The sequence below is a fragment of the Arvicola amphibius genome, chromosome 10, assembly GCF_903992535.2.
Source record: "Arvicola amphibius chromosome 10, mArvAmp1.2, whole genome shotgun sequence".
Classification (NCBI taxonomy): Eukaryota; Metazoa; Chordata; class Mammalia; order Rodentia; family Cricetidae; genus Arvicola; species Arvicola amphibius.
Window position 1 is genome coordinate 80,254,162 of NC_052056.1, and position 24,051 is coordinate 80,278,212.

The following is a 24,051-nucleotide window of genomic DNA, read 5'->3' on the forward strand; positions in this document are numbered from 1 at the left end:
AAGGTCATTCTCTAACAGCTTTGGGTTCCTGGACGTAGTTCAGGCTCTTAACTTGAGCTTTGCCCATTCTCAAGAAGCAGGTGTGGTTATGGACTTTGGAGGGGAACTGTCCCCTGAGGTTGCCTGATTCGCAGAAATTGTCCCCCGTATCAGCTCACTCTGTTGTTTTCCTTCAGCCGTCACCATGTGGACAGAGTGACCCACACACCTACTGTTTGGCATCTGGAGAATTATGAGTGTGGGCATAAACATTTAGATCATGCCATTGGTTTTCCCATAGTGATGCACAGTGTATGCCACGGTTTGTTGGGCTCCTGAGGCCTCATTTAGGGATTTATTAACAAAAAGCTGTGGCCGGGCGGTGGTGGCGCACGCCTTTAATCCCAGCACTCGGGAGGCAGAGGCAGGCGGATCTCTGAGTTCGAGGCCAGCCTGGTCTACAAGAGCTAGCTCCAGGACAGGCTCTAGAAACTACAGGGAAACCCTGTCTCGAAAAACCAAAAAAAAAAAAAAAAAAAAAAACAAAAAAAAAAAAAAAAAAAAAAAAAAAGCTGTGGTTTCAGGCTCTCTCCTGTTCTAGCCCTGCCCTGGAACTCACCAGCTGTGTGACCTTCAGCAAACCACCTAACTTCTCCGTGCCTAACTTTATCTGTGAAAAATGGGAATGACGGGAATATAAAATCTCTAGGATTGTTTTGGGATTTCAGCCTCCACAGTGATGGGATTAAAGTTTTATAACCAGCCTTGAGGTAATTTTTCCATTAATTTTTTTGTTTGCTTTTGTTTTTTGAGACAGGGTTCTTTGTAGTGTTTTGTTTGTTTGGTTGGTTTTTCGAGACAGGGTTTCCCTGTAGCTTTGGAGCCTGTCCTGGAACTAATTCTTGTAGACTAGGCTGGCCATTAAAATATTTTGTTACATCTTATTTAGTTTGTATATATGTTTGCTTGAAGGTCAGAGGACAACTTGTGGGCATTTTTCTCTCTTCCTCCATTAGGGTGTTGGGGCTGGAACTCAGATTGTCAGGCTTGGTGGCAATCACCTTTACCTCACGGAGTCATTTAGCTGGCCCCCACAATGGGACAATTTTTGGTTCATACAAATAAGAGTGTAGTGTATTTGTCTCTATATGAATCTCCCAGGAAAGAGAAAGGTTTTCTGTCTTGCTCACCATGCTCCATACCTAGAAAAAACTCAGAACAGAGTAGTCACTCCGTAAATATTAGACTCCTGAGTGAACCTGTCTTTCATATTCCTTCCCCCAAAGAGACATTGGAAAGACACATCCTGCCCTGGATGAGCCCAAGGTCCCAGAAACTCGATGAGAGCCACACAAGATATTCACAGCAGGGCTTGGCATCGACCCCAGATGTCAAGATGTCTACTGAGCCAGGTGCTTTGGGCTGACAAATAACACTTGTGAGACTGGTAGGCAAAACCATAGCATGGGAGAGTGAGTTGGTGACTGAGCAAAATGGAGCAGACCCGTGAGAGGCACCGGGGTCATCTGAAGCTCCACCGTGGATGGCAGCCAGCAGCAGGAAGAGTGCTCGGGATCGGTGCACCCCATGCCATGCTGCTGCGACTTGGGAAGGCAATGCTTACAGAAAATGAATCTCCAGATGGGGAAGCCACCTCGCAGGGCGCACAAGAAAGGGAATCCGTGCATCCCTCCTGCATTGAAAATCATGAGCTTCTGGAGTGGGGATGGGGAAGGGGACTTTGTAAACTGTGAAGTGTTGCTTGGAGAGATAAATGGGTCAGGTGGGTGTGCAATTCCAGATTCAGTTAGCCTTTGAGGCTGTAGAGTTGAGCGCTCCCTGGAGAAGGGTGTTCTGGGGAGTCAAGGAAGCCAGAAGCAAGCAACGGCGAATATGCTGAAGCCCGGCGGGCGCACAGCAGCCTCTAACCCGGCGAAATGTGCAAATTCCCATCTTATTTTCTGCCGCACGCTCATTCAATCCAGCTCGGGCTAAGTCCAGGGGAGAATCTTTCAGCTATTATATAACTTTATGAGTTCAAGAAGAATAATTCAAAGATAATTCTGACACCTTACAGAATTCTCCCAACCTCTGCCTTAAATGTAAAATTGCAAGAAGCGCAAGCAAGAGGTACCCAAGTTACTGAAATATATGCCACTCACGATGGATTAACATTTTGGTTTATCTGAGGGAGGCTTTCTTTTTTTCAAATACTGGATGTTAGATACTTTATTGTAGTATTACAAAATCTTGGCAGTGCTTGAACCCAGGATCTCACACATACTAGACAAGCGTTCTTATCATGAACCATATATTTAGCTTCTCTTGTTCACCAATATGATCCATCGTATTTGAATCCTCAACGCTCTAACCTCCTTATGATCCTTCATGGGCAACCTCAACCCAGACTGGTTTCGAGGGGTGACTCCCTGGTGGGCTCCCACCCCGCCAAGTCAGCCGACATCTGTCTGTCCAAAGCAGCAGGACCGAGAGGAGACCTTCACCCTTGCAGCGCGCAGCCGATAATAGCCACCTCCAACTCGCGCGCGCCAACTTTGCAACTTCACTCTCCAGCCATGGGTGGGTGTTCTATTTCTCTCCCTGCCCGTTTGGCGGAAGGATCCCGCGCGCGGATGCGGTGTCGCTCAACCGTTTCTGCCAGGGCCCCGCCTCCTGCGCGCGGAGGCCCCGCCCCCTCCAGCAGCCGGCCCCGCCCCCTCCCGCGTGCCCTATGGGCCTGTAAAGAAGTCCCGGCCCGGCCGCTGCACTCCCGCGCGCGCATCCGTGCGCCGCCCGAGGCTGGCCTGACGAGTCGGCGGCCATTTTGTTCTTCTCGTGGTTCCAGTGGCGAGAGGAGGAGGAAGCCGGGAGCGGGGCGGCTGGGGGGGGGGACCCGCCGCGGCTGCTGCTGCCACCGCCGCCGCCACCACCTCTCGTGGGGCTCGTGGCGTGAGGAAGGAGGACGTGTGAGACCCGGGCGCGAGCCGGCGGCGGCGCCGCTGCGGGAGGGTCGGTGGCGGGACGGCGATGGCGGATATCGACAAACTCAACATCGACAGCATCATCCAACGGCTGCTGGAAGGTGAGCCGCGCGCAGGCGGGTGGGCGGCGGGCGGGGGCCGGTGGGCACCAGGCCCGGGGGGGTGGCGGTCCTTCTCGGAAGCCTCTTGGTTCTGGGGCGCGCACACAGCGCCTCCGGGTCTGGGGACCCCGTCTTTTTATTACCCCACCCTCCCCGCCCATGCTTTCACATTATCATAATCTGGAGAGCCCAAGGACCCATCGATGTGACTTGGCGGGCGACGTCCCAGGGCGATGAGAGCCCGGAGTCTGCATTCTCCTCCCCACTCAAACCATCCTCCCTCCCGCGCTCTTTCCCCTTGAACGTGCATCTGCACACGGACCCAGCCCCGGCCCGGGTGACCGTATCGCTCTCTGCTCATCAGATTGTTGTCCTGAGGATAGGGGCACGCTGCTGCATTCATTCAGCGAGCGCCCTGCCAGGTAGGTGCTGTTATCCTGGAAGTGTTTCGCTGGAGAAACTTCAAAGACCTCGCTGGACCAAGGACACAGTCAACAGTCGGGTTTCAAACCCCTGGCAGCCAGGATCTAGACAGAACCTGATATCATTCACTGTTCACCCTGTGGGAGCGCAGGGCATACCCTGTGACATAGGAAAGGTTAAAGATAAAGCTTTCCTTTTGTCCGACTTAAGACGGAGTGGGGGGGGGGCGCTGCCGTGGGTTCCTGCTTGTGAGATTAAAATTTTACGTAGGGTCTCAAAATCCCGCTCCCCACTAATTCCCGAGCAAATGCTGAGGTGTTCCGAATCCCTTTCTGGATTTGGGCCCTTGACAGTGTTACCTAGCTACTTTGACTGCTTTTGCTTTTGGAGTGTAACATGCAGTATGTACATGGTGACGGGCTGCATAGTTTTGCTGGTGGGTGTTTTCAAGTGAGGCCTTGAAAGAGAAGTAAAATGTCTTTTTAAAAATTTGTGCATTTTCTCCCTTTAATACTTTGTTTTGTTTTTATTGAGACAAGGTCTCTCTGTCCTGACTGGTCTGGAGCTCAGTATGTAGACCAGCTAGGGTCAAACTCTCAGATCCATCTGCCTCCCTCCCCTTCCTGAGTGCTGGGATTAAAGGCTTTTATTACCATCCCCCTTAGATAGAGTCTCAAGGAGCCAGAACTGGCCTTGAACCTCCCAATCCTTCTGCCTCCCTAGTACTAGAATTTATAAGCCACCAAGCCTGTGTTTATGAAGTGTGCTGGGTATTGAACCCAAGCCTTCCTCTATGCTGAGTAAGCACTACACCACCTGGGCTGCATCCCCAATTCAGATTTGATTTTTTTTTTTTAAATTTTATTTGTGTGTGTGTGGTTTTTTGAGACAGGGTTTCTCTGTGTAAGAGTCCTAGCTGCCCAGGAACTCACTCTTGTAGACCAGGCTGGCCTCGAACTCACAGAGATCACCTGCCTCTGCCTCCTGAGTGCTGGGAATAAAGGCATGTGCCACCACCCGGGCCTCATTTTTTTTTTAATGTTTAAAATTATGCTGAAAGTTGGCTCATCTTTTGTTTTTAAATTTGTTTACTTTTATTTTTGTGTGTGGGATGTGTGTGGGTGCATACAGGCCACGGCACATGGGAGTGGAGGACAGTTGGGTATAGTTGGTTCCTATCTTTGTGTAGATTCTGGAGATCTAACATAGGTCAGACTTGCCTCACTAGCTTTCCTTTCCCCGCCTTTAAAAAACTTTGTTTTTAGATTTTATATTTTGAGTTTTGTCTGCATGTGTGTATGTGCACCACATGCATGCCTGTGCCCAAGGAGGTCAGAAAGGGGCATTGGGTCCTCTGGAACTGGAGTTCGAGATGGTTGTGAGCTGCCGTCTGTGCTGGAAATGGGACCAAGAGTAGCAAGCACTCTTAACTGCTGAACCATCACTTCATCCCTCCCCCCACTTTTCTTTCCTTTTTGGGGGGGTGGGTGGGTTTTGGTTCAGGGTTTCTGTTGTATAGACCAGGCTGGCCTCAAACTCACAGAGATCCACCTACCTCTGCCTTCCAAGTGCTGGGATTAAAGTCATGCTCCACAGTTGGCCAGCCCCTGTAGTTTCTTTCCTGTTACTTTTTAAATTTGAGTCTGAGTATCACTACGAAGCAAAGACTACCCTGAAATTCAGAGATCTGCCTGCCTCTGCCTCCTTAAGTGTTGGATTCCAGGACTGTACCCCCATGTCCAGGCTGGTGTTTATTTTCTTTTGAACTTAATAGAGTAAGACACTATCTAAATGCTTTGATGATAACCTAGCTGCACAGTGTATGTTTCTTTTTACCTCTGTACATGAACTTAACAGAAACCATAGCCATCTGCTGAGAATGTGTGTACATCTTTAGAGAATGTGGTATTTATTATGCTTTCTGTAATGCCTTCAGAAACTTTATCTCTAAACACTGGAAGTAAGATTTAAGTAATTCTTAGACTATAGCGATGGCTCACCTGATAATGGCTCTTGTTCTTACCCCAGAAGACCTGATTTGATCCTCAAGGATCCATATGAAATTGAGAGGAGAATCAGACTCTTGGAAGTTATCCATTCACCTCCCCTCCCGGCAAGTGTGTATTTGCACACACATAATACAAATTTAAGAAAAATTAAGAGTTTAATTCTAAAAGGGAGAAATAAGATTTGTCACTTGATGAGGCATTTTCTCACACTGATAATTGATCTTTTGTAGTGGGGACTCCTTGCTACCCTAAGCACTTTGGCATGATAATCCAGACATTCTAGGCCAGGCTGTGTTGGGTAGCAACCAACATCTGTCTCGTGAAAGTCCTAGCTTGAGAGCTGTATGAACTAGTTAAGGGGTTCTTTAGTAGTAAAAGGTGACACTGGGCATGGCAGCATACACCTTTCATTCCAGAACTGTGAGTTGAAAGGCCATCTTGGTCTACATAACAAATTCCATGCCAGCCAGCCATACATAGAACCTGTCTCAACAAACAAGGGCTGGAGAGATGGTTAAGAGCATATATCCTTTCAGAGGATCCAAGCTCAGTTCCCAACACGCACAGCAGGCAGCTCAGCGCCTATCACTCCAGTTCTAGGGGATCAGGTACCTGGCTTCTAATGGCATATACATACAGGTCATAACTCTAACAGACAGACGATTAGAAATAAATTTTACAATGGGCATGGTGACACACCTTTAATCTTAAGTCTGGAAAGCACAGGTGGATCTCTGAGTTCAAGGCCAGCCTGGTTCACAGAATAAGTTACAGTTCAGGCCACCCAAGGCTAAATGGTGACATGGTATACCCGTATTCCCGGCACTTAGGTGGAGTCAGGATGTCAAGGCTAGCCTCTGCTACATAATGAGTTCATTAGAGGCCCGCTTGGACTACAGAGACCCTATGTAAAAAAACAAACAGGAAATTGGGTTTGGGTCATAAGCACTACAGCTTTGCATCACTGAATGTAGTAGCTTTTCTCTGAGCCCAGCCCGTGTTGTCCATGGTCAGCCACTCTGATGGAAGGTCTGTATGTTACTCCTTAGCTCATTCTGATGTTAGCACATTGCTGCTTCTGTGCTCAAGCAGAAGAGATTTAAGTAGAAAGTAGTCTAGCAGTGTTTGGACTTGGCCTTCTGCTCTGTTGTTTTGGTTTTTAAGGGGGGGTTGGAATTGGGGTGCGTCATGAAACCGCTAGCATTTTTCTTGAGTACCAGGTGATTGTAATTGCTTCACATCTCAGTGTGCGAGAAGCCTGTTTCTGAAAAGGAAGGTCATGGCCAGGGTGCAAGGCAGGGGAAGTGGCTGCATCATTCAGAGTGCTTACCAGTCAGTTTTCATCTTTCTGAAGACAGTCTGAAGTCCTAAGTCTCTAAATCTGCTTGTGGCTCTTCAGGGCTCCTGCTCTAGATCTTCCAGATGGCTGTAGCTAAGGTCCTTCTGAAAGATAAGTGAAGATGATGGGCTTGGCTGTCTTGAAGCAGATCTTAAAACTGAGCAGAGTACACAAGCAAGATCATTTTAATAGGGACTTCCTGACTTAAAGGTTGGCTCTCAGCGTGGACAGGTGTGTCCTCTCATACTTCAGCTGGAAGACAGGGCAAGACTGATCTGCAGGTACTTTGGGCCTTTTTAAAAACCCCACTTTGGCAAGAATGACTCCCAGAACCTTGACTGCCCCTTTGCTTGGGAGACGTGGGGCAGCAAGAACAATCCTAGGCTTTCATTGATTTATGCTGGGGCTGCTGACACACTTCACAGCCGAAAATATGAGGGAGAAGGGTCCAGGTGGGAACTGCCTTGTAGCTGCAGAAACCCCACAGGCCCCTTCAAGTAAGGCAGATCCCATTTCCCTGAGCAGGAATTCTGGAAGGAATTTTTTCTTTTAATTTTTTTCTTTTTTCTTTTTCCTTAATCCCAGAAGCCTCCGAGTGCTGGGATTAAAGGCTTGCGCCACTACCGCCCCGCTCTGGAAGGAATCTTGTCTTAGTCTTGAGGTCACAGTTGTCTATCAGGAGGATGAAGGCAAGATGCTTCCCCCCTCCAGTATTAGGGTTAGTGACGTCTGTATTTTTGAAAGGTATGAGTATTTCTAGGGCTTACACAAGAAATGGAAATTCATAGGGTTAGATGGGTAAGGCACTGATGCCGAAATGTGTTCACCTGTGGTTGAGAATGACCTTGAACTCTTGATCTCCTGCCTCCTACCTGAATGATGAGATTGTAGAGGTGACAGTGACAGCCCAATACCAGGCTTAGGCAAAATACTCTGTTTTCATTGAATGGCTTCATGTTCAGCACAGAAAATAAAATGAGTCCTTGAGGGTGTTGTTGTTTTTGTTTGTTTGTTTGTTTTTCTTTTCCTTTTTTGGTTTTTCGAGACAGGGTTTCTCTAGCTTTGGAGCCTGTCCTGGAACTAGCTCTTGTAGACCAGGCTGGCCTCGAACTCTCAGAGATCCACCTGCCTCTGCCTCCCGAGTGCAGAGATTTAAAACGTGCGTCACTACTGCCCGGCAACTAGAACTTTTTTAGGCACATTTCAGTTTTCCACATTGAGGAAATGGGAGTCATCCTTAAAGTCTGGAGTGTGCATGATGGCAGCAGGTCCCAGCCCACTGGCTGGGATGGTGTGTAGCAGTGAGGTGGGAAGAGTACTTTTCTTGTTTGTAGTTGGGAGAAAAAGAGGATTCTTGGAAAGTTTTTGTAGCTTTCAGGTTTTTTCTCCCTCCCTCCCTCCCTCCCTCCCTCCCTCCCTTCCTTCCTTCCTTCCGTTTTTTGTTTTTCGAGACAGGGTTTCTCTGTAGCTTTGGAGCCTGTCCTGGAATTCACTTTGTAGACCAGGCTGGCCTCGAACTCACAGAGATCCGCCTGCCTCTGCCTCCCGAGTGAGCTTTCAGGTTTTGTAGAAAATAACTTGGTTGTTATTTGTACAGTGTTGCAAATATTTACTAAATTTATTTGGTTTAAGATCTCTTTATTTATTTATTTGTTTGCTTGTTGAGACAGGATTTCTCTGTATCAGTCTTGGCTGTCCTGGAACTCTCTGTAGACCAGGCTGGCCTTGATCTTTTTCTAACAAATTTTAAAATACTATTAAGGTAGGATTTTTTTGTTTTTTTAAACAGGATCTCACTGTGTAGGTCAGGCTGGCTTTAGGCTCCCAGCAGCCTGCCTGATCCTTCCTCCCAAGCACTGGCACTAAAGCTGGTGCACTTGGCTGACTGCTGCTTGAGTAGGGTTGTCTTCAGACAGCAAGGGCTGCTGACTTCTTCCTTTGTGCCGCTCTTGGTTTCCTGTGTCCTAGACTGGTCTGGACACTTCTGTGTAGATGAACATGGCCTTAAGCTTCAGATTCTCTTGGTACCAAGCCCAATTTTATGCAGGAGTGAAACCCAGAGCTTGGTGCATGATGGGCAAGGAAGGGTTGCACCAACTCTATGGAGAAGGCTTTTCTAGCCCCCATTACTCGATCTCCTCTACTCCTCCTGTTATGCTGTCTCCTTTGCTTCTTGCTAGGCTGTGGAACTGTCTGGAGAGATGTTAGGAGTGCAAATGACAATTGATAGCACCCTGATTGACCTTGGGTTTATCGCTTGGGTTTATTAACAGTGGAGTTTTCGGTGAAACTTCTATGATGTACTGATGATGTTAGTGATGTTTGGGTGAGTAGTTTCTGCATAACAGCCTTTGCTGTTAGCTATCAGCATGCCTAGGTTCCCTTCTTGCCAGAAAATGCCTCACTGGGAGTGGCAGGCAGACCCAGCAGCAGTGAAGATCTATAGCACCAAGCCAGGCAGCTAGTAGGTCCTCCAACTTAGTTTTGGGAGTCATTCTGCTTGGCACTGAGAGGTAAAGCAGATCTTGCTGATTTGGCAGTTTTTAGAACATACCCAGTGCTCACTGGGAATGCCTGGCAAAGCCTGTTTTGAAGAGTGTAAGCCTGTGTTTGGGGGGGGCAATTTTTTGAGATAGGGTTTCCTCTGTGTAAACCATGCTGGCCTTGGGCTCTGTCTGCCTCTGCCACCCAAGTACTGGGATTAAAGGCATGTTTTGTGTTTTGATTCTAAAGTTTTAAATTAACAGGAAAGATGGGTGCAGACTCTCTCCTACATTAGGGGGTCCCAATGAGCAGGCCAATCAGACTGACAGTTAGAGCTGGTTGCCAGTGGTTCAGAAAGTGGTGTGTTCTTGGGGCAAGGAGCAGCCTCCAGTTGAAGAGAAGTCCCTGCAGTTAGCAGCTGTTGCCAGCTCTGGCAGCAGATGTTTTTGGTAGTTTGTTTTCCCTTGAACTACCTAGATGTCAGAGTTAAGTAAGCTCTGACGCCATGAGTAATGTGTACCAGTTTTCAGATAGAGATAAATCGGTTGTAAGAGATGCATCTAATCTTTACATCTCATCAGAAGGGACAATACTCAACTCCTGTCCCATTCTGGGGGCAGGGGGTGGAAAAGAAGCCAGGTGGAGGGGGTGAGGCTACAAGGCTACAGGAGATTTTGAATTTCAAGATTAGTCTGGGCTTGGTGAACTCCTGTGTCAAGAATAACTGCTGGTAGTGGTGGTATATCTTTAGTTTCAGCATTGCAGAAGTGGAGGCAGACAGATCTCTTGAGTTCAAGATTGATCGGGGTTATGTAGTAAGATCTTATCTCAAAAATCTTAAAAATAAATAAAAGGCTCATAAACTGTCTAAAGTAGCAGTGGATGCTTTGAGAACCAAGGAATATTAGCAACATCTGACTTTCTCCAGTAGAACCCTGTAACAAAGGAAGCCTGTGAGCTGTACCAGAAGTTAGATAATGAAGATTCTCATCAAAGACATAAGAATGGGTCACTCGCCGGGCGGTGGTGGCGCACGCCTTTAATCCCAGCACTCGGGAGGCAGAGGCAGGCGGATCTCTGTGAGTTCGAGACCAGCCTGGTCTACAAGAGCTAGTTCCAGGACAGGCTCCAAAGCCACAGAGAAACCCTGTCTCGAAAAAACCAAAAAAAAAAAAAAAAGAATGGGTCACTCATTCACAAGTGTGGGTTCTGCTGAAGAAAATTCCTATTGAAACCAGAAGCTTCCAGGAGTTCCCTTGTAACCAAATATAAGTCTCCTGCTGGGCAGCTTGCCCAGGTTTCTGGCCAGTAAGACAGAGGTCCCCCCTCGTCTCTGTCCTGAGTGCTGCTTTTTGTCTGTAGCTTATCTTGTCTGTAGAGGGGAAAGAAAAGCTTTTGTTGCTTGGCTGCTGTTCCTACCTCTCTCAAATGCTTATTGCTGGGCTACTTTATCTCTCATAATTGGTCAGGCCTGAAGGCTGCTTGCTCAGCCTGGACTATACCAACATAGAAGGGGGACTGGTGAGAGATGGCTCAGTGAGTAACCTTGCTTGCTGTGTAAGCCTGGAGACCCTGGGTTCAATCCCTGGGACCGCACAAAAGGGTGGAAAGGGGATGGTGCTAGGGAAGATGGCTCAGTATCTAAAAATTGCTACAGATACAAGACCTGTGGCCAGGCGGTGGTGACATACACCTTTAATCCCAGTACTCGGGAGGCAGAGGCAGGCAGATCTCTGTGAGTCCAATGCCAGCCTGGTCTTCAGAGTTGAGTTTCAGTTCCAGTTCTAATGCTACACAGAGAAACCAGGTCTCGAAAAACAAACAAACAGGGGGCTGGAGAGATGGCTCATTGGTTAAGAGCACTGGCTGCTCTTCCAGAAGTCCTGAGTTCAATTCTCAGCAACAACATGGTGGCTCACAACCATCTATAATGAGATTCTGGCGTGTGGGCATACATGGAAGCAGAATGTTGTATACATAATAAATAAATAAATCTTTTAAAAAAAGAAAAACAAAAAGTGAGACTTGTGTTTGGCTCCACCAGACTCTACTTTTTAAGGTTTCTATTACCACAGTACTTGAGGCAGACAGGATCCCTGAGTCCTCCAGTGTAACCAAAAGTAAGGTAGAGAATAGAGAAGGAAGGACACCCAATGGTGTCAGTCAACTCCCAGCCCACTTTTGTCTTTTAGTCCAGTTATATTGGAGTGAGTGCGAAGCTGCACATAGGGTCCACTCCTGGCTGGCTCCCTATCCCTTCTTGTGCCTTTTTTTTTTCTTCCCTGCTTTGAAAACTCACCCTTTCCTTGTTCTTCCTTGCTCATTTTTCACTAAAAACTGATGTTGCTTTGCATACCATTCCATTCCTGATGAACTTGTTCCTTCAGAGAAATGGTGAGGAGTGTGACAGTGCAGGCTGAAGGCCAGCTTCCCTAAGGCTCTGGTTTTCAAGCATAGGTGCAGCCTTGAGTGGACACGGCTTTACACAGCAGGAGATAACTATCAGACCTCTCTGGGAATATCTTCTTCTGCAGAACCAAAAGCTGCGTGAGCCTTGGTTAGACTTTCTATTGTTACTTAGCTATCAGGCCAAATAATTTTTTTTTAAATATCTATCTATCTATTTATTTATTTATTTATTTATGTATACAATATTCTCTCTGCATGTATGCCTGAAGGCCAGAAGAGGGCACCAGACCTCATTACAGATGGTTGTGAGCCACCATGTGGTTGCTGGGAATTGAACTCAGGACCTTTGGAAGAGCAGGCAGTGCTCTTAACCGCTGAGCCATCTCTCCAGCCCCAGGCCAAATAATTTTTGATTTGAAGACAAAGCCTGCAATTTGAACAAAGTTTAAGCCAATTTATTTATTTATAATTTTATTTATAAATTTTATTAATTTTATAAATTTATTTAGGTTTAGGGTTTTGCTAAAAAGAAATTCATTGACACTGGCTTATGATGAATAGGTGCAGTCTTAATTGGGCTGCTTAGCCTGGCTCTGAGGGACCCAAGTGCCTGCTTCATCAGTCTTCGGTACCAAAAAGCAGAGATTCTAGCACACTGAGGGGTCAGGCCCCTGGACCAAGCAGCCGCTTCAGAACTAAAGAGTTCAGAACCTTGGCAGTTAGAGCTGTTTCTTCAGTCTACATAATGATTGTCTCAGCTCTTGTAACCGGAACTTGCACAGATGTCTCCACTGCTGTCATACTTGCCTCCTGAGGTGTGGGCTGTGGCCAGACCTTACTAAGGCGGTGAGCAGAGTTCAGGGCTGACTCTGGGCTCAGGAGACTTTTCTCTCAGCCAGCGCTGACCTTTCTCATTGTGTTCACAGTGTATACTAAAGTATACATAAGAAGCTTATGGCAGCTGGGTGGTGGTGGCACATGCCTTTAATCCCAGCACTTGGGAGGCAGAGGCAGACGGATCTCTGTGAGTTCGAGGCCAGCCTGGTCTACAAGAGCTAGTTCCAGGACAGGCTCCAAAGCCACAGAGAAATTCTGTCTCGAAAAACCAAAAAAAAAAAAGCTTATGGCATATTTTGGATATGGATGCCAGAGAACAGCCTCAGAGTTGTTTCATATCATTCATTCAAGAGCGCCCCCTTCCCCCTTAGATGGATTTCTCACTGGCTCGCCAAGTAGATTAGGTGGCTGGTTGACTGTCCAGTTCCAGGGATCTGTGTATTTCTGCTTCTGCAGCACTGGAATTGTGGATGTGGGCCATCAGGCTGGCTTTCTTTTCTTGAGTTCTTGTGCTCAAACCTAAGTCCTCATGCTTGCTTGCAAAGCAGTTTTTACTAGCCAGGCCATCTACCTATCTAGTTTCTAGTGCATTTTTAAAAAATTGTTGTATTATGTGGTTGTTTTGCCTGCATGTATGATTATGCACCGAATGCTTGTCTAGTGTCCTCAGACGTCAGAGATGGTGTTGGACCCCCTAGAACTGGAGTTACAGAGTTAAGAACTGCCATGTGTGGCGCACGCCTTTAATCAATCCCAGCACTCGGGAGGCAGAGGCAGGCGGATCTCTGAGTTCGAGGCCAGCCTGGTCTACAAGAGCTAGTTCCAGGACAGGCTCTAGAAACTACAGGGAAACCCTGTCCTGAAAAATAAAACAAAACAAACAAACAAAAAAAACCCAAGAACTGCCATGTGGATGTTGGGAGTTGAATCTGGGTTCTATCTGCAAGAGTTGCTAGTGCTCTTAACCAATGACCTCTGCAGCCCCTACTGTGGCATTTTTAAATGAAATGCAAATAACACTCAGACCTCATAAAAGAAAGACCATGGGATTACACTCGATTCTGAAAACAATGATGGGGAGACGATTCTGGACATTTGTAGCTGTTAAGTCAAGCTGTTCTGAGGACTTAGTGACATCACATGATAGCGTGGCCTTTCCCAATGCAAAGTTAAGTTCATTCTAAAACTAGAGAGGCAAGATTCCAGCTGAGACCTTATAGGCCAGCCAACTTTTATCTAACAGGTGTTTAACATTAAAAGAAAAATTATATCACACCACTACCCCCTTCTCAAGTTAAGTTTTGAGACAGGGTTTCTCACTGTCCTGGAACTCCCTTTGTAGGCAAGCTAGCCTTGAACTTTAGATATGCCTGCCTCTATCTCCCAAGTGCTGGGATTAAAGGCGTGCGCCACCACTGCCTGGTCCCAGTTTTGAAGTTTTATTTATTTATTTTATTTATGCATATGGCCCTGTGTGTGGAGTTTGGTTTTTTGGTTTTTTTTTTTTGTTTTGTTTTTTTTTGTTTTTTTTTTTGTTTTTTTTTTTGGTTTTTCGAGACAGGGTTTCTCTGTGGCTTTGGAGCCTGTCCTGGAACTAGCTCTTGTAGACCAGGCTGGTATCGAACTCACAGAGATCCGCCTGCCTCTGCCTCCTGAGTGCTGGGATTAAAGGCGTGCCCTACCACCGCCCGGCTGGCCCTGTGTGTTTTGAGGGCAGGTGCCAGCCAAGGCTCCACAGATGTGTAACTACAGTTGCCTGCCACGGTTGAAGGGACTAGAGCTCCGGTCCTCTGCAAGAACAGTAGGGCTCTTGGCTACTGAGGCCCTAAATTAAACGTTTCTATGTGAAGCTGTGTCCTAATTGCCGTTCTTTCCACAGTGAGGGGGTCCAAGCCAGGCAAGAATGTCCAGCTACAGGAGAACGAAATCCGAGGACTCTGCTTGAAGTCTCGGGAGATCTTCCTCAGTCAGCCTATCCTTCTAGAACTTGAAGCACCTCTCAAGATATGTGGTGAGTGTGGGACTAAGTGCGTCCCCCACTCAGCTGACCCTCAGTTGGGCACCTTGACGGCCCTTCATGTTGAGTGAAATTATAGTTGTCAAGGAAATGTTCCAGCTTTTGAGTTTTAATGTTCTCTGAAGGATCATGGGTCCTGCAGCGGGGGTGGGGTGGTGGCCTGGTTTAGTTGGGCTCATTCTGCTGTCAGCAGGTACAGGCCATCCTTTAAAACTGAGCAGTCTGGGTGGGATGGGTAAGCCATGTATGTTCAGAGTGAGGCGCTCCTGGCTTTAATCTGGCTGCATTTAAAGATTGTGGCCACGCTAGTGCATGGGCTGCTAGTCTCACTGGACACTCAGAGGATGGACTGGCGCAGAACCCTGAAGCTGAGCCCAGGTTTCACGGTGATCTTCAGTTCACTGCAATAATAGGCAGGAAACTTGCTGAGACAAGATATTCTACCACAAAATAAATTAGTTGTATCTGTGGGGGACTCTGGACATGGTCTGTTGGACTAAATATGCTACAAGGTTGGGAATTAGTGTTGCCTGTGAACTTGTTAGAGGCCATTGTCATGTGTGATGGACGATTAAGGGGTGTTTTGCCAGGGTTTTTGTCATTGAGCTGAGGGCTGTGCAGATGGCAACACTGAGAAGTTCTCATTTCCAGGTGACATTCACGGGCAGTACTATGATTTGCTCCGGCTGTTTGAATACGGTGGCTTCCCGCCAGAAAGCAACTATTTGTTTCTCGGGGACTATGTGGACAGGGGCAAGCAGTCACTGGAGACGATCTGCCTCTTGCTGGCCTACAAAATCAAGTATCCAGAGAACTTTTTCCTTCTCAGAGGGAACCATGAATGTGCCAGCATCAATAGAATCTATGGATTTTACGATGAATGTAAGTACTTTGAGAGTCTAAGAACAAGGGGCTTGAAGGTGCTGTGGTGGCAAAGATGTCACCACTCCCTTGAACTGGTGAGAATGGAGCTGCCCTTATCCTAGTCTTGGGGATTGCTGCCTGAATGTGGGTACTGATGGTATTGGATGGAAAGAGCCCACTGTGACACCCTTGGCTTTGTTCCCAGTGTGGCTCTGCGAACCTGTCCAAATGGCTCTGCTTTTCACGACTTTGCTTAGGTCGGTTCTATTGAGAGCATCTGTTCCTGGCATTACTGTGCTGGGGGCAGTGTGTGGAAGTGGGGTCTTGCAATGAAACGGTTTGTTTCTGAGATGTATGGTGTGTTCTTTTAGCACAGCTGTACTTAGGAAAGGGGTATTGACTTTTCTGAAATAATGCTTAATGGAGAAAGAAATGCTTTAAAAATGACATTTTGTGGGGCTGGAGAGGTGGCTCAGCAGTTAAGAGCACTGTCTGCTCCTCCAGAGGATCTGGGTTCAATTCCCAGCATCTACATGGCAACTCACAGCTGTCTGCAACTAGTTCCAGTGGATTCAACTCCTCAAACAGACATACGTGCAGGCAAAACAACAATGCATGTAAAATAAAAATAAATCATTAAACAGCTGTTTTGGTTTTTTTTTTTAATTTTTAAATTGTGTGTTCGATGTGGAAGGGTACAGGAATGAAGGTCAGCTGTTTCCACCTTTAATTCAGTTTCGGGGGTTCAGTTTCGGGGGTTGAGCTTGGGTTCCAGGCTTGCACAGTGAGCATTTTAACCTTGAGCCATCACACTGGCTCTCCATTTTATTTCAAAATAATGTTTTGTGCATTTCCTGGTCTTTTGGATTTATCTCCTTTTACTTTGAGTTTTTCTGAAATACTCTTACTGAGTAGCCCATGCTGGTCTCAGGCTTGTGGCTCCTGCTCCAGTTTCCTGGCTATGAGGGCTACAGATGCCCACCCCACACAGCTGTGGATTATCTAGTGAGACTCTACTTTGAGTTGATCATTGACAGAAATGATGCCAAAGCCTTGAAAAGAATTAGTAAAGAAAAAAAGGAGCTGGTTTAGAGGATTGGGGTTTCACACAAACAAAATGTCTGGAGTTTTGAGCATTTGGCTGCAGTATCCTCTGGGCTATTTCTACCAGGAGAGGGTTTTGGGCTTGGGTGGCAGGTGCTTAAGGGAGTCTGGCGGCTTAGCACTTACTAATGTGGCACACACATACCATGGTTTGTAATAAAGTCATATGGGCCTTCTCACTGCAGACACAGAACCTTTATCTAGCCCTCATCAAAGGCAGTGAGTGGCTGCCCAGACACCAAGTTCAACAGAGAAAGGATACAGGACCAGTTGGATTTTGAAGTGGTGTCAGAGTCATCTGACCTCAGTTTCTGCTTGATCTTATTCCCATTAGCTGCTGGTAATTGGACATGTTAGCTGTGTTCCTTTCAGTTTCCAGGGTTATCCGTGGAATCTGTGGCTTCTCTAAGGATGGAGTGCAAGCCTGTACTGGGGAGGATCTCGGTGCTGGGGGTGCGTGGTCTGTCTAGCCTGAAAGCTTGGCTCAGAAAGGTTGTTGCTAGGCCCTGCTGTGACTCTCCAAAGAGTGAATCTAGGCCTTTAGATGTATTCTATAAAAAAGGCACCCTGGTTTGGTTTTGTGAGGTCTCTTGATGCTAGCATGTTTCAGTTACATGAACAGTGGAGTGACTGTCTGCATTCTCACAGGCAAAAGAAGATACAACATTAAGCTGTGGAAAACGTTCACAGACTGTTTTAACTGCTTACCGATAGCAGCCATCGTGGATGAGAAGATATTCTGCTGTCATGGAGGTATGTGGCCGCCTGCACCCAAGTAACTTCCACCCCTTCTGAAAGGTAGACTGGGCAAGATGGCCTCTGCCAGACCACTGTTGTACACACACTAGGACTTGTCCATGGTGACATAACCAGTGTCATTTTGGGTCAAGTGTGAGGGAAGACTGAAAATAGAGCCAGTCTAGTACATCTATTCAGATGTGTTTTCCTAGACTCTTCTGACTGGGGCTCCTTCCAAAAGCAGTTTTGCTTTGCTCCGTTGGCTATGCTGTGTGTGAGGTATACAGAGATTGAAAAGATGTGGGAGTTGAGGGTAATGTTGGAAATTAAGCAGCTATCAAAAAACACAGGTTATATTAAGGCAGCACAGGGCACATGAATAACAATGTGTCATGGCTGTTCGTGTAGATGTGGAGGTCTGTGGACAGCAGAGGCTTTAGAGCTGCCTCACAGCCAAGCCATGTTCCTGGGCCCAGCCATTGCATGTGGTATGGTGGCATGTGGTGCGTCTGCCTTGCTGCCCTCTGTTGGGAGGGGTCTGGATTCAGAGTCACTGGCTGTTGACGGTACAGTGTTCTGTGTTGAAGTGACTATCCCATTGCTCTGCACACCAGGACAGTAAGTTTGTGCATATTTGGTGGCAGGTTTTTGTTGCTGCATTGTTTTCACCAAAACCAAGTAAATAAAAGAGCCACGGTCTTGACTGCAGCATTGGCAGCACCAGCCTCTAGACAGGAGGGGCTGCCAGTGTGCTTAGAACAATTCTGCTTGCTTGACTGTTCTTTCCTGTTTTCTTTAATAGGTTTATCACCAGATCTTCAATCTATGGAGCAGATTCGGCGAATTATGAGACCAACTGATGTACCAGATCAAGGTCTTCTTTGTGATCTTTTGTGGTCTGACCCCGATAAAGATGTCTTAGGCTGGGGTGAAAATGACAGAGGAGTGTCCTTCACATTTGGTGCAGAAGTGGTTGCAAAATTTCTCCATAAGCATGATTTGGATCTTATATGTAGAGCCCATCAGGTATTGATTTTGAATTTTACATGTACACTTAGAGCATGTGTGTGAGCAGATTCTCCTTGTTGATTTTGGTGGGTAGGTATGGCTTGCCACACAGTGTGCCTCTGGGGAGAGCGGCAGGAGGCCAAGCTCTGTGGGGAAGGAGCGTGGCACAGCTCAGGCTCGCAGCGCTGACACTGACACTGTCTCTCTGCAGGTGGTTGAAGATGGGTATGAGTTTTTTGCAAAGAGGCAGTTAGTCACTCTGTTTTCTGCACCCAACTACTGTGGCGAGTTTGACAATGCAGGCGCCATGATGAGTGTGGATGAGACCCTCATGTGCTCTTTCCAGGTGAGACAGCGGCTCTTTTCATGAGCTTGCGGCTATGCTGACTTCCAGAAAAACAGTTGTCACTGTTTCCCTGAGCAGGCTCTGTTTTCTTTCCCAGTAACCTGTGTTTGTCCCATAGGAGTAATGTGTGGACTCTTTCTAAAGGAAGGAAAAAATAACAGGGACCTTTCCCCAGTAAACAGTCTGTGTGGCCCTTGCTGGCCCAGAACTCCACATGTAGACCAGGCTGGCCTCTGATGTAACAGAGATCCACCTGCCTCTGCCTTCTTAGTGCTGAAGTTAAAGGTGTGCGCCATCATATGGGGCTCCTTTGCCATAACATCTTCTCAGTTGTTGGCTGTTTCTCACATTTGCTCAGTGTAGTAGGCTTGATGCATTTCAAGGTCATTCAGCTGTTACTGCAAACTCCAGTGCCTTCCACAGAACTCCACAAGGCTATGGGAGCTCTCTAGACCTTTTTTTTTTTTTTTTGGTCCATGGGAACTTTTTTTTTTTTTTTTTTTTGCTAAGTCACATATTTTAGCTGTATGTTATGGCATGTCTCCACAAAAATGCTCATGTACTAAGTAGCTCCATCTGTGTGATGTGCTAGAGGGGTTTTCTGAGTTTGGGGGTGGGGACGGTGTTAGCAGGAACTTCTGATAGCCTGAGTGCATTTCCTAAGGTGCCTGCTGTCTTTTCTTGTTTGCAGATTTTAAAGCCTGCAGAGAAAAAGAAGCCCAACGCCACAAGACCCGTTACACCTCCAAGGGGTATGATCACAAAGCAAGCAAAGAAATAGATGTCACTTGACACTGCCTAGTTGGGACTTGTAACATAGCGTACATAACCTTCATTTTAAAACTGTAATGTGTAATGGTCAGCTTGCCCAGGTAGACCTGCTGGGCCCTCCTTCATTTTGGTTCCTGCTGACACTTGCTGGTTATAGCAGCGAGTGAAAGGCACTTCATTCAAGAAAGCGTTTTTGTTCCCTTTGCAGACAACTCTGATGATGGTATTAAGCTATGCACCTCGGCAGTTTATCCTGACCGAGGGAGAAGTGTACAATTGACCCTTTTTTTTAATTTAGTATGAATCATGAATAATGTAAATGCTTGTTTTCTTTAGGATATAAAGAAAGCCCTAGGGTGCGTGAGTTTGTACATGTATTTGTCATAAATGCATTCTGTTGATACGAACCACTGTGAACAATTTTTTTTAAGTTTGTTTGAAAGGGACTGCTTTTCCTCTGTCTTATCATGTACAAAGTGTCTGCAGCGTTGGTGGCAGGAGTGACCTGCTGCCCACACTGCTCAGACTGTCTGAAGCACACTCCCTCCCACCGCACTCTTAATGACGATTAAAGCCATTCTTTTCAATGTTTGTGATTCCTTCCTAAAGCCAAAGTTTCTGTTGGACTGTATTGGCACGCCCTGGACATGAGGTGGCCAGGGCATCGAGGCTGCGTGCACAGGCTGCCTCCGTGGGGACTCAGAAGCAGGTTTTTACTTTAAATAGCAATAGTGATATAGTGCTGGGTAAGCTATTAATGATGGAAGTTAATGACAATTTGTACAATTCCCAGATAGTCTATTTACTGAGTGATCTTTTTACAGTTGGATCAGGCCTGAACCCGTCCATTCAGAAAGCTTCAAATTATAGAAACAACACTGTCCTATACGAGTGATCGATAGCGCTTTCTTTGGCTACATTCTTTATTCTGCGGTGACGCTGAGGCTTATAAATCAAAAGGAACTAACTTGCCGTCCACCCGTTTATACAGAACTCACAGTATCTATGACTTTTTTAAACGACGACCTGTTAAAAATGAATCTGTTTCCACAGATGCCTGTGTACAATGCCATGTGCTGAGAATGACTTCAGACTTATTAAATGCGAGCTTGTTAACCTGTTTGTGACTGTCTGTCTTTCTCGCTGCAGCCCCTCTGAGTTCACTTTTGTCTTTTCTTCATGTAGTTAGTTTGGTGGTGGGGCCTAGCTCTTTGCTGTGTAGCCTGGAAGAGGGAGGAGGGGCTGTCTGCAGAGCTCTGGCCTTAGTTCCTGACTGTCTTGAGCTCCACTATTGTTCTTTGATCTCACAGTTCTGGGAGATGGTGGTGGTTCTTATTCTGCTGCTGCTGCTGTTTTTGTTGTTGTTCTGGGGGAATGCTGTATGTGTTACGCCAGGTGCTCTCTGCTCCAAGCTGGGGACAACCTCTGGCCTCCCAAGTCTATGTGTGGTAGTGGGTGGTGGGGCAAGACCAGAGATGGGGTCTTGGTCTGGCCTGAGAGCTGACCCTGGCTGCTTTTCTACTCCCCACCCCCTACACATTTGCTTTGTTGAGCTTGAACCTAATGTTCTGTAGACCTCTTCAGTGAGGAAGGAAAATGGGAGCCATTGATTAGGTCAGAGGCAGTTCAAGGGCATCAGCCTTGGCCTTCTGACATAGGACCCTGAGCAGAGAAAATAACTTGTACAGGGTCTTGTCCCTTCATCTGCATGCGCCCTTGTAACCTGAAGGGTCATGTTCAAGTTCTGGCTCTACAGCTAGGTGAGAAGCTTCAGGGCAGAACCAGGAACCCGGCTATACCGTGGGTGAGGTGACTGACTGCCTGGCCTTTACTGTCCCAGTTGTAAGTGGATGGGCATTTCTGCTGAGTGATAACTACTGACAAGTATTCCATTCGACAGGCACCATCGCAGCAGAATAGCGCAGAGGGAGATGATGCTGCCCCTAGATATTGAAGCTGTGGGTGTCAGAGCCTCTGAAACTGGTTTGGGCAGTCAGCCATACTGCTCTATACAATATGCCATAGTTGCAGAGACCGCCAAGCAGCACACACCTGTGTAACAAGTGGAGGCCAGGGACAAGTGCTAATCTAGGAGGGAAGGGCTGGCTTTAGACTGTAGGGGAGGAAGCAGAGCCCTCTGCATCCCAGTGGGGGCTAGCCCGGCAGCTGAGAGAAGCCAAAGGCAAGCTGAGACAGGAAGCTCGGGAGACAAGTGTAGGGGATTGTAGGTCCAGTGTAAGGTGATTGGTAGAAAAAAGGCAATGGTGGGACTCCTGAGGATGGAGAGTTAAAACAGCGGGGCTGGAGCATGACAGGCCCTGTGGTCCTGGGCACCCAAATTAGAGCTCAGGCTCTAGGATTCCAGTGCCTTCTGGCCTTTGTGGTGCACCAAATTTTTTAACTGAAAAAGGCTCAAGTTGGCTAGTGGGCTCTTTGAGAAAATTGTTTTTTACCAGTGAGCCACCTGTGGTTTGGGCGTGGGACTTGGGAGGAACAGCTGAGTCCTTTCTGCATGTCACGTGTGTGCACACCAGCCCAGACTAGCTTCCTGCCCCAGGCTGACAGAATAACCAGAATATTCCCTGGCAGGATTAACTCAGAAAACTAATCCTGATTCCACACATAACAAGCACACAGGCAACATCAGCCAGAGTGACAGCAAAGACTCAAGGTCCAAGCCAGTGATGTTGTGTTAGGGAAAGCAGACACAGCAAAACTCACTTCCCAGCAGTTCCCGGGAAAGGATGGACTGCAGACTGCCTCCTCGGCCTAAAGCGGAATTGGAAAAGAATGCTTTCTGAATTGCTGTCTCGTGCCTACCTGACCACAGGTTCCTCCATCCCCTCAGAAGAGTATACCCACAGGCTTGGTGTTTATATTGACTTCTGAGTAATTTCAAATATGGGCAGATGTTTTTCACGATTTGCATGTTTTCAGTTTTTGTCAGTTACATAAAGTACAAATAAGGGTTCTTAATAAAACCTTAAACAATTTGATGGTCAAAAAGTCAGAACTGCTAGGGTTGGAAAGATGGCTCAGCAGTTAAGGGCACCGACTGCTTTCCCAAAGGACCCAGCTTCAAATCCCAGCACCCATACAGCAGCTAACAATTGTCTGTAGCTCCAAGACCCTCACAAGACTTTTAAATTCAGAGCCAGATGGTGGTGGCACATGCCTTTAATCCCAGAATTTGGGAGGCAGAGGCAGGTGGATGATCTCTGAGACTTGAGTCCAGCCTGGTCTACAAGAGCTAGTTCAGGACTGGTTCCAAGACTGCAGGTAAAGTAGCTGTACAGGCATGAACCCCCAGCTTGATCTGCAGAACCCTTAGAAGAAAAGGCTGATGTGATGCTTGTAGTGCCAACACAAGGGAGGACGGATCTTGATGGCCTGGCCTTGTTGGTGAGTTTCATGCCAAGGAGAGGCTAAGGTCATGGTGGCACAAATGAATAGCATCTGAGTTACGACACTCAAGGCAGCCCTCTGGCATCCATACGCATATATACCTGTGCTGGTATATATACAAAAGTTATGGGATGAGAAAGCTTGCAAGAATTTAATAAATACTAACCTAGATAAATTCAAAAGCTTATCTTGAGCTGATTAAGATCTTAGATGAGCCTGGAGATGTGGCTCAGCAGTTAAAGGTATCAGCTACTCACACCTGTGACTCTAGTTCCAAGCCATCCAACACCCTCTTCTGACCTCCACAAGCACCAAGCACACATGTAGACAAAATACCTGTACACAAAATTTGTTAACCCACCCGTAGCACAGGTTTTGGGGGTAACTAAAACCTCAGATTTACCCTAGTCCCCAAAACCAGCTCCCTGACTTATTTAGGTCCTCTGTGTGTGTGTGTGTGTGTGTGTGTGTGTGTGTGTGTGTGTGTGTGTGACAGAGAGAGGTGGGTGCATATGTGGCATGTGGAGGTCAGAGGGTAATCCACACTGGTCTCCTGTTCATTGCTGCATACTATGCATTCATCTTTATATTGGTCCTTAGGAGCCAAATTCAGGTTCTCAGGCTTGCAGAGCAAGCAAGCCCTCCACCCCCTGAGCCACCACCCCCACTTTGAGACAGTCGACCTGTGTGTCCCTGGCTAGCCTGGAGAGCATCATACAGATCAGGCTTTCATTGGGCATGGATCCTCCTGTCTGTACCCGCTTCCATCCAAGTGTGAAGGCATGTGACATGGCTCCTGGGACAGGTACTAATTTTAATATTCACTTGGCCAAGATGTAATTGGGAAGCAATTCAAGGTGTCACTTAAAAACACTTCCACCTTTTCTCTTCCAGCCACCCAATTAGCACAGTGGCAGATATTGTGTCCCCAGTGAGGACCAACCCACACACCAGTTGTTCAGGGCTGGTGATGAAAGTAAGCCTGCCATTATATTGGACAACCTGGCGACTTGGCCTTTCCAGCTGTTCCTGTTACTATGTACATGTAGTAGGGACATTGGGTGGGCTAGAGAGGCTCCCTGGGGCCTTGACAGTGAATTTCCCATCTGCTGAATTTAGCCATCAGCTCTTTGGGACTTTGGGGGAGTCAGATTCTGAATCTGAACCCCAAGTCACTTCCTACTAAGCATGCAGTTCCTTCATCTTCCCCTCACACAACCACATAGCTTCCTTCTG

At 47.0% G+C, this 24,051-nt stretch overlaps 1 protein-coding gene across 1 annotated transcript; it reads left to right on the forward strand.

The window, feature by feature from the left end:
* Positions 1-2,792: 2,792 nt before the first annotated feature.
* Ppp1cc (protein phosphatase 1 catalytic subunit gamma) lies at positions 2,793-20,526 on the forward strand. The gene is made up of 8 exons (XM_038346233.1): positions 2,793-3,061; positions 14,442-14,573; positions 15,231-15,461; positions 17,196-17,300; positions 18,088-18,311; positions 18,505-18,639; positions 19,331-19,391; positions 20,235-20,526. The coding sequence occupies exons 1-8, from the start codon at positions 3,007-3,009 to the stop codon at positions 20,303-20,305; spliced, it is 1,014 nt and encodes a 337-aa protein (XP_038202161.1). The 5' UTR covers positions 2,793-3,006; the 3' UTR covers positions 20,306-20,526.
* The last annotated feature ends 3,525 nt before the right edge of the window (positions 20,527-24,051 follow it).

Bases quoted from the DNA above. Each gene is read 5' to 3' on its own strand.
- Ppp1cc (XM_038346233.1), top strand. From the start codon at position 3,007: ATGGCGGATATCGACAAACTCAACATCGACAGCATCATCCAACGGCTG. The intron at 14,574-15,230 runs GTGAGTGTGGGA...TCTCATTTCCAG, and splicing joins AGCACCTCTCAAGATATGTG to GTGACATTCACGGGCAGTAC. The intron at 18,312-18,504 runs GTATTGATTTTG...GTCTCTCTGCAG, and splicing joins TTATATGTAGAGCCCATCAG to GTGGTTGAAGATGGGTATGA.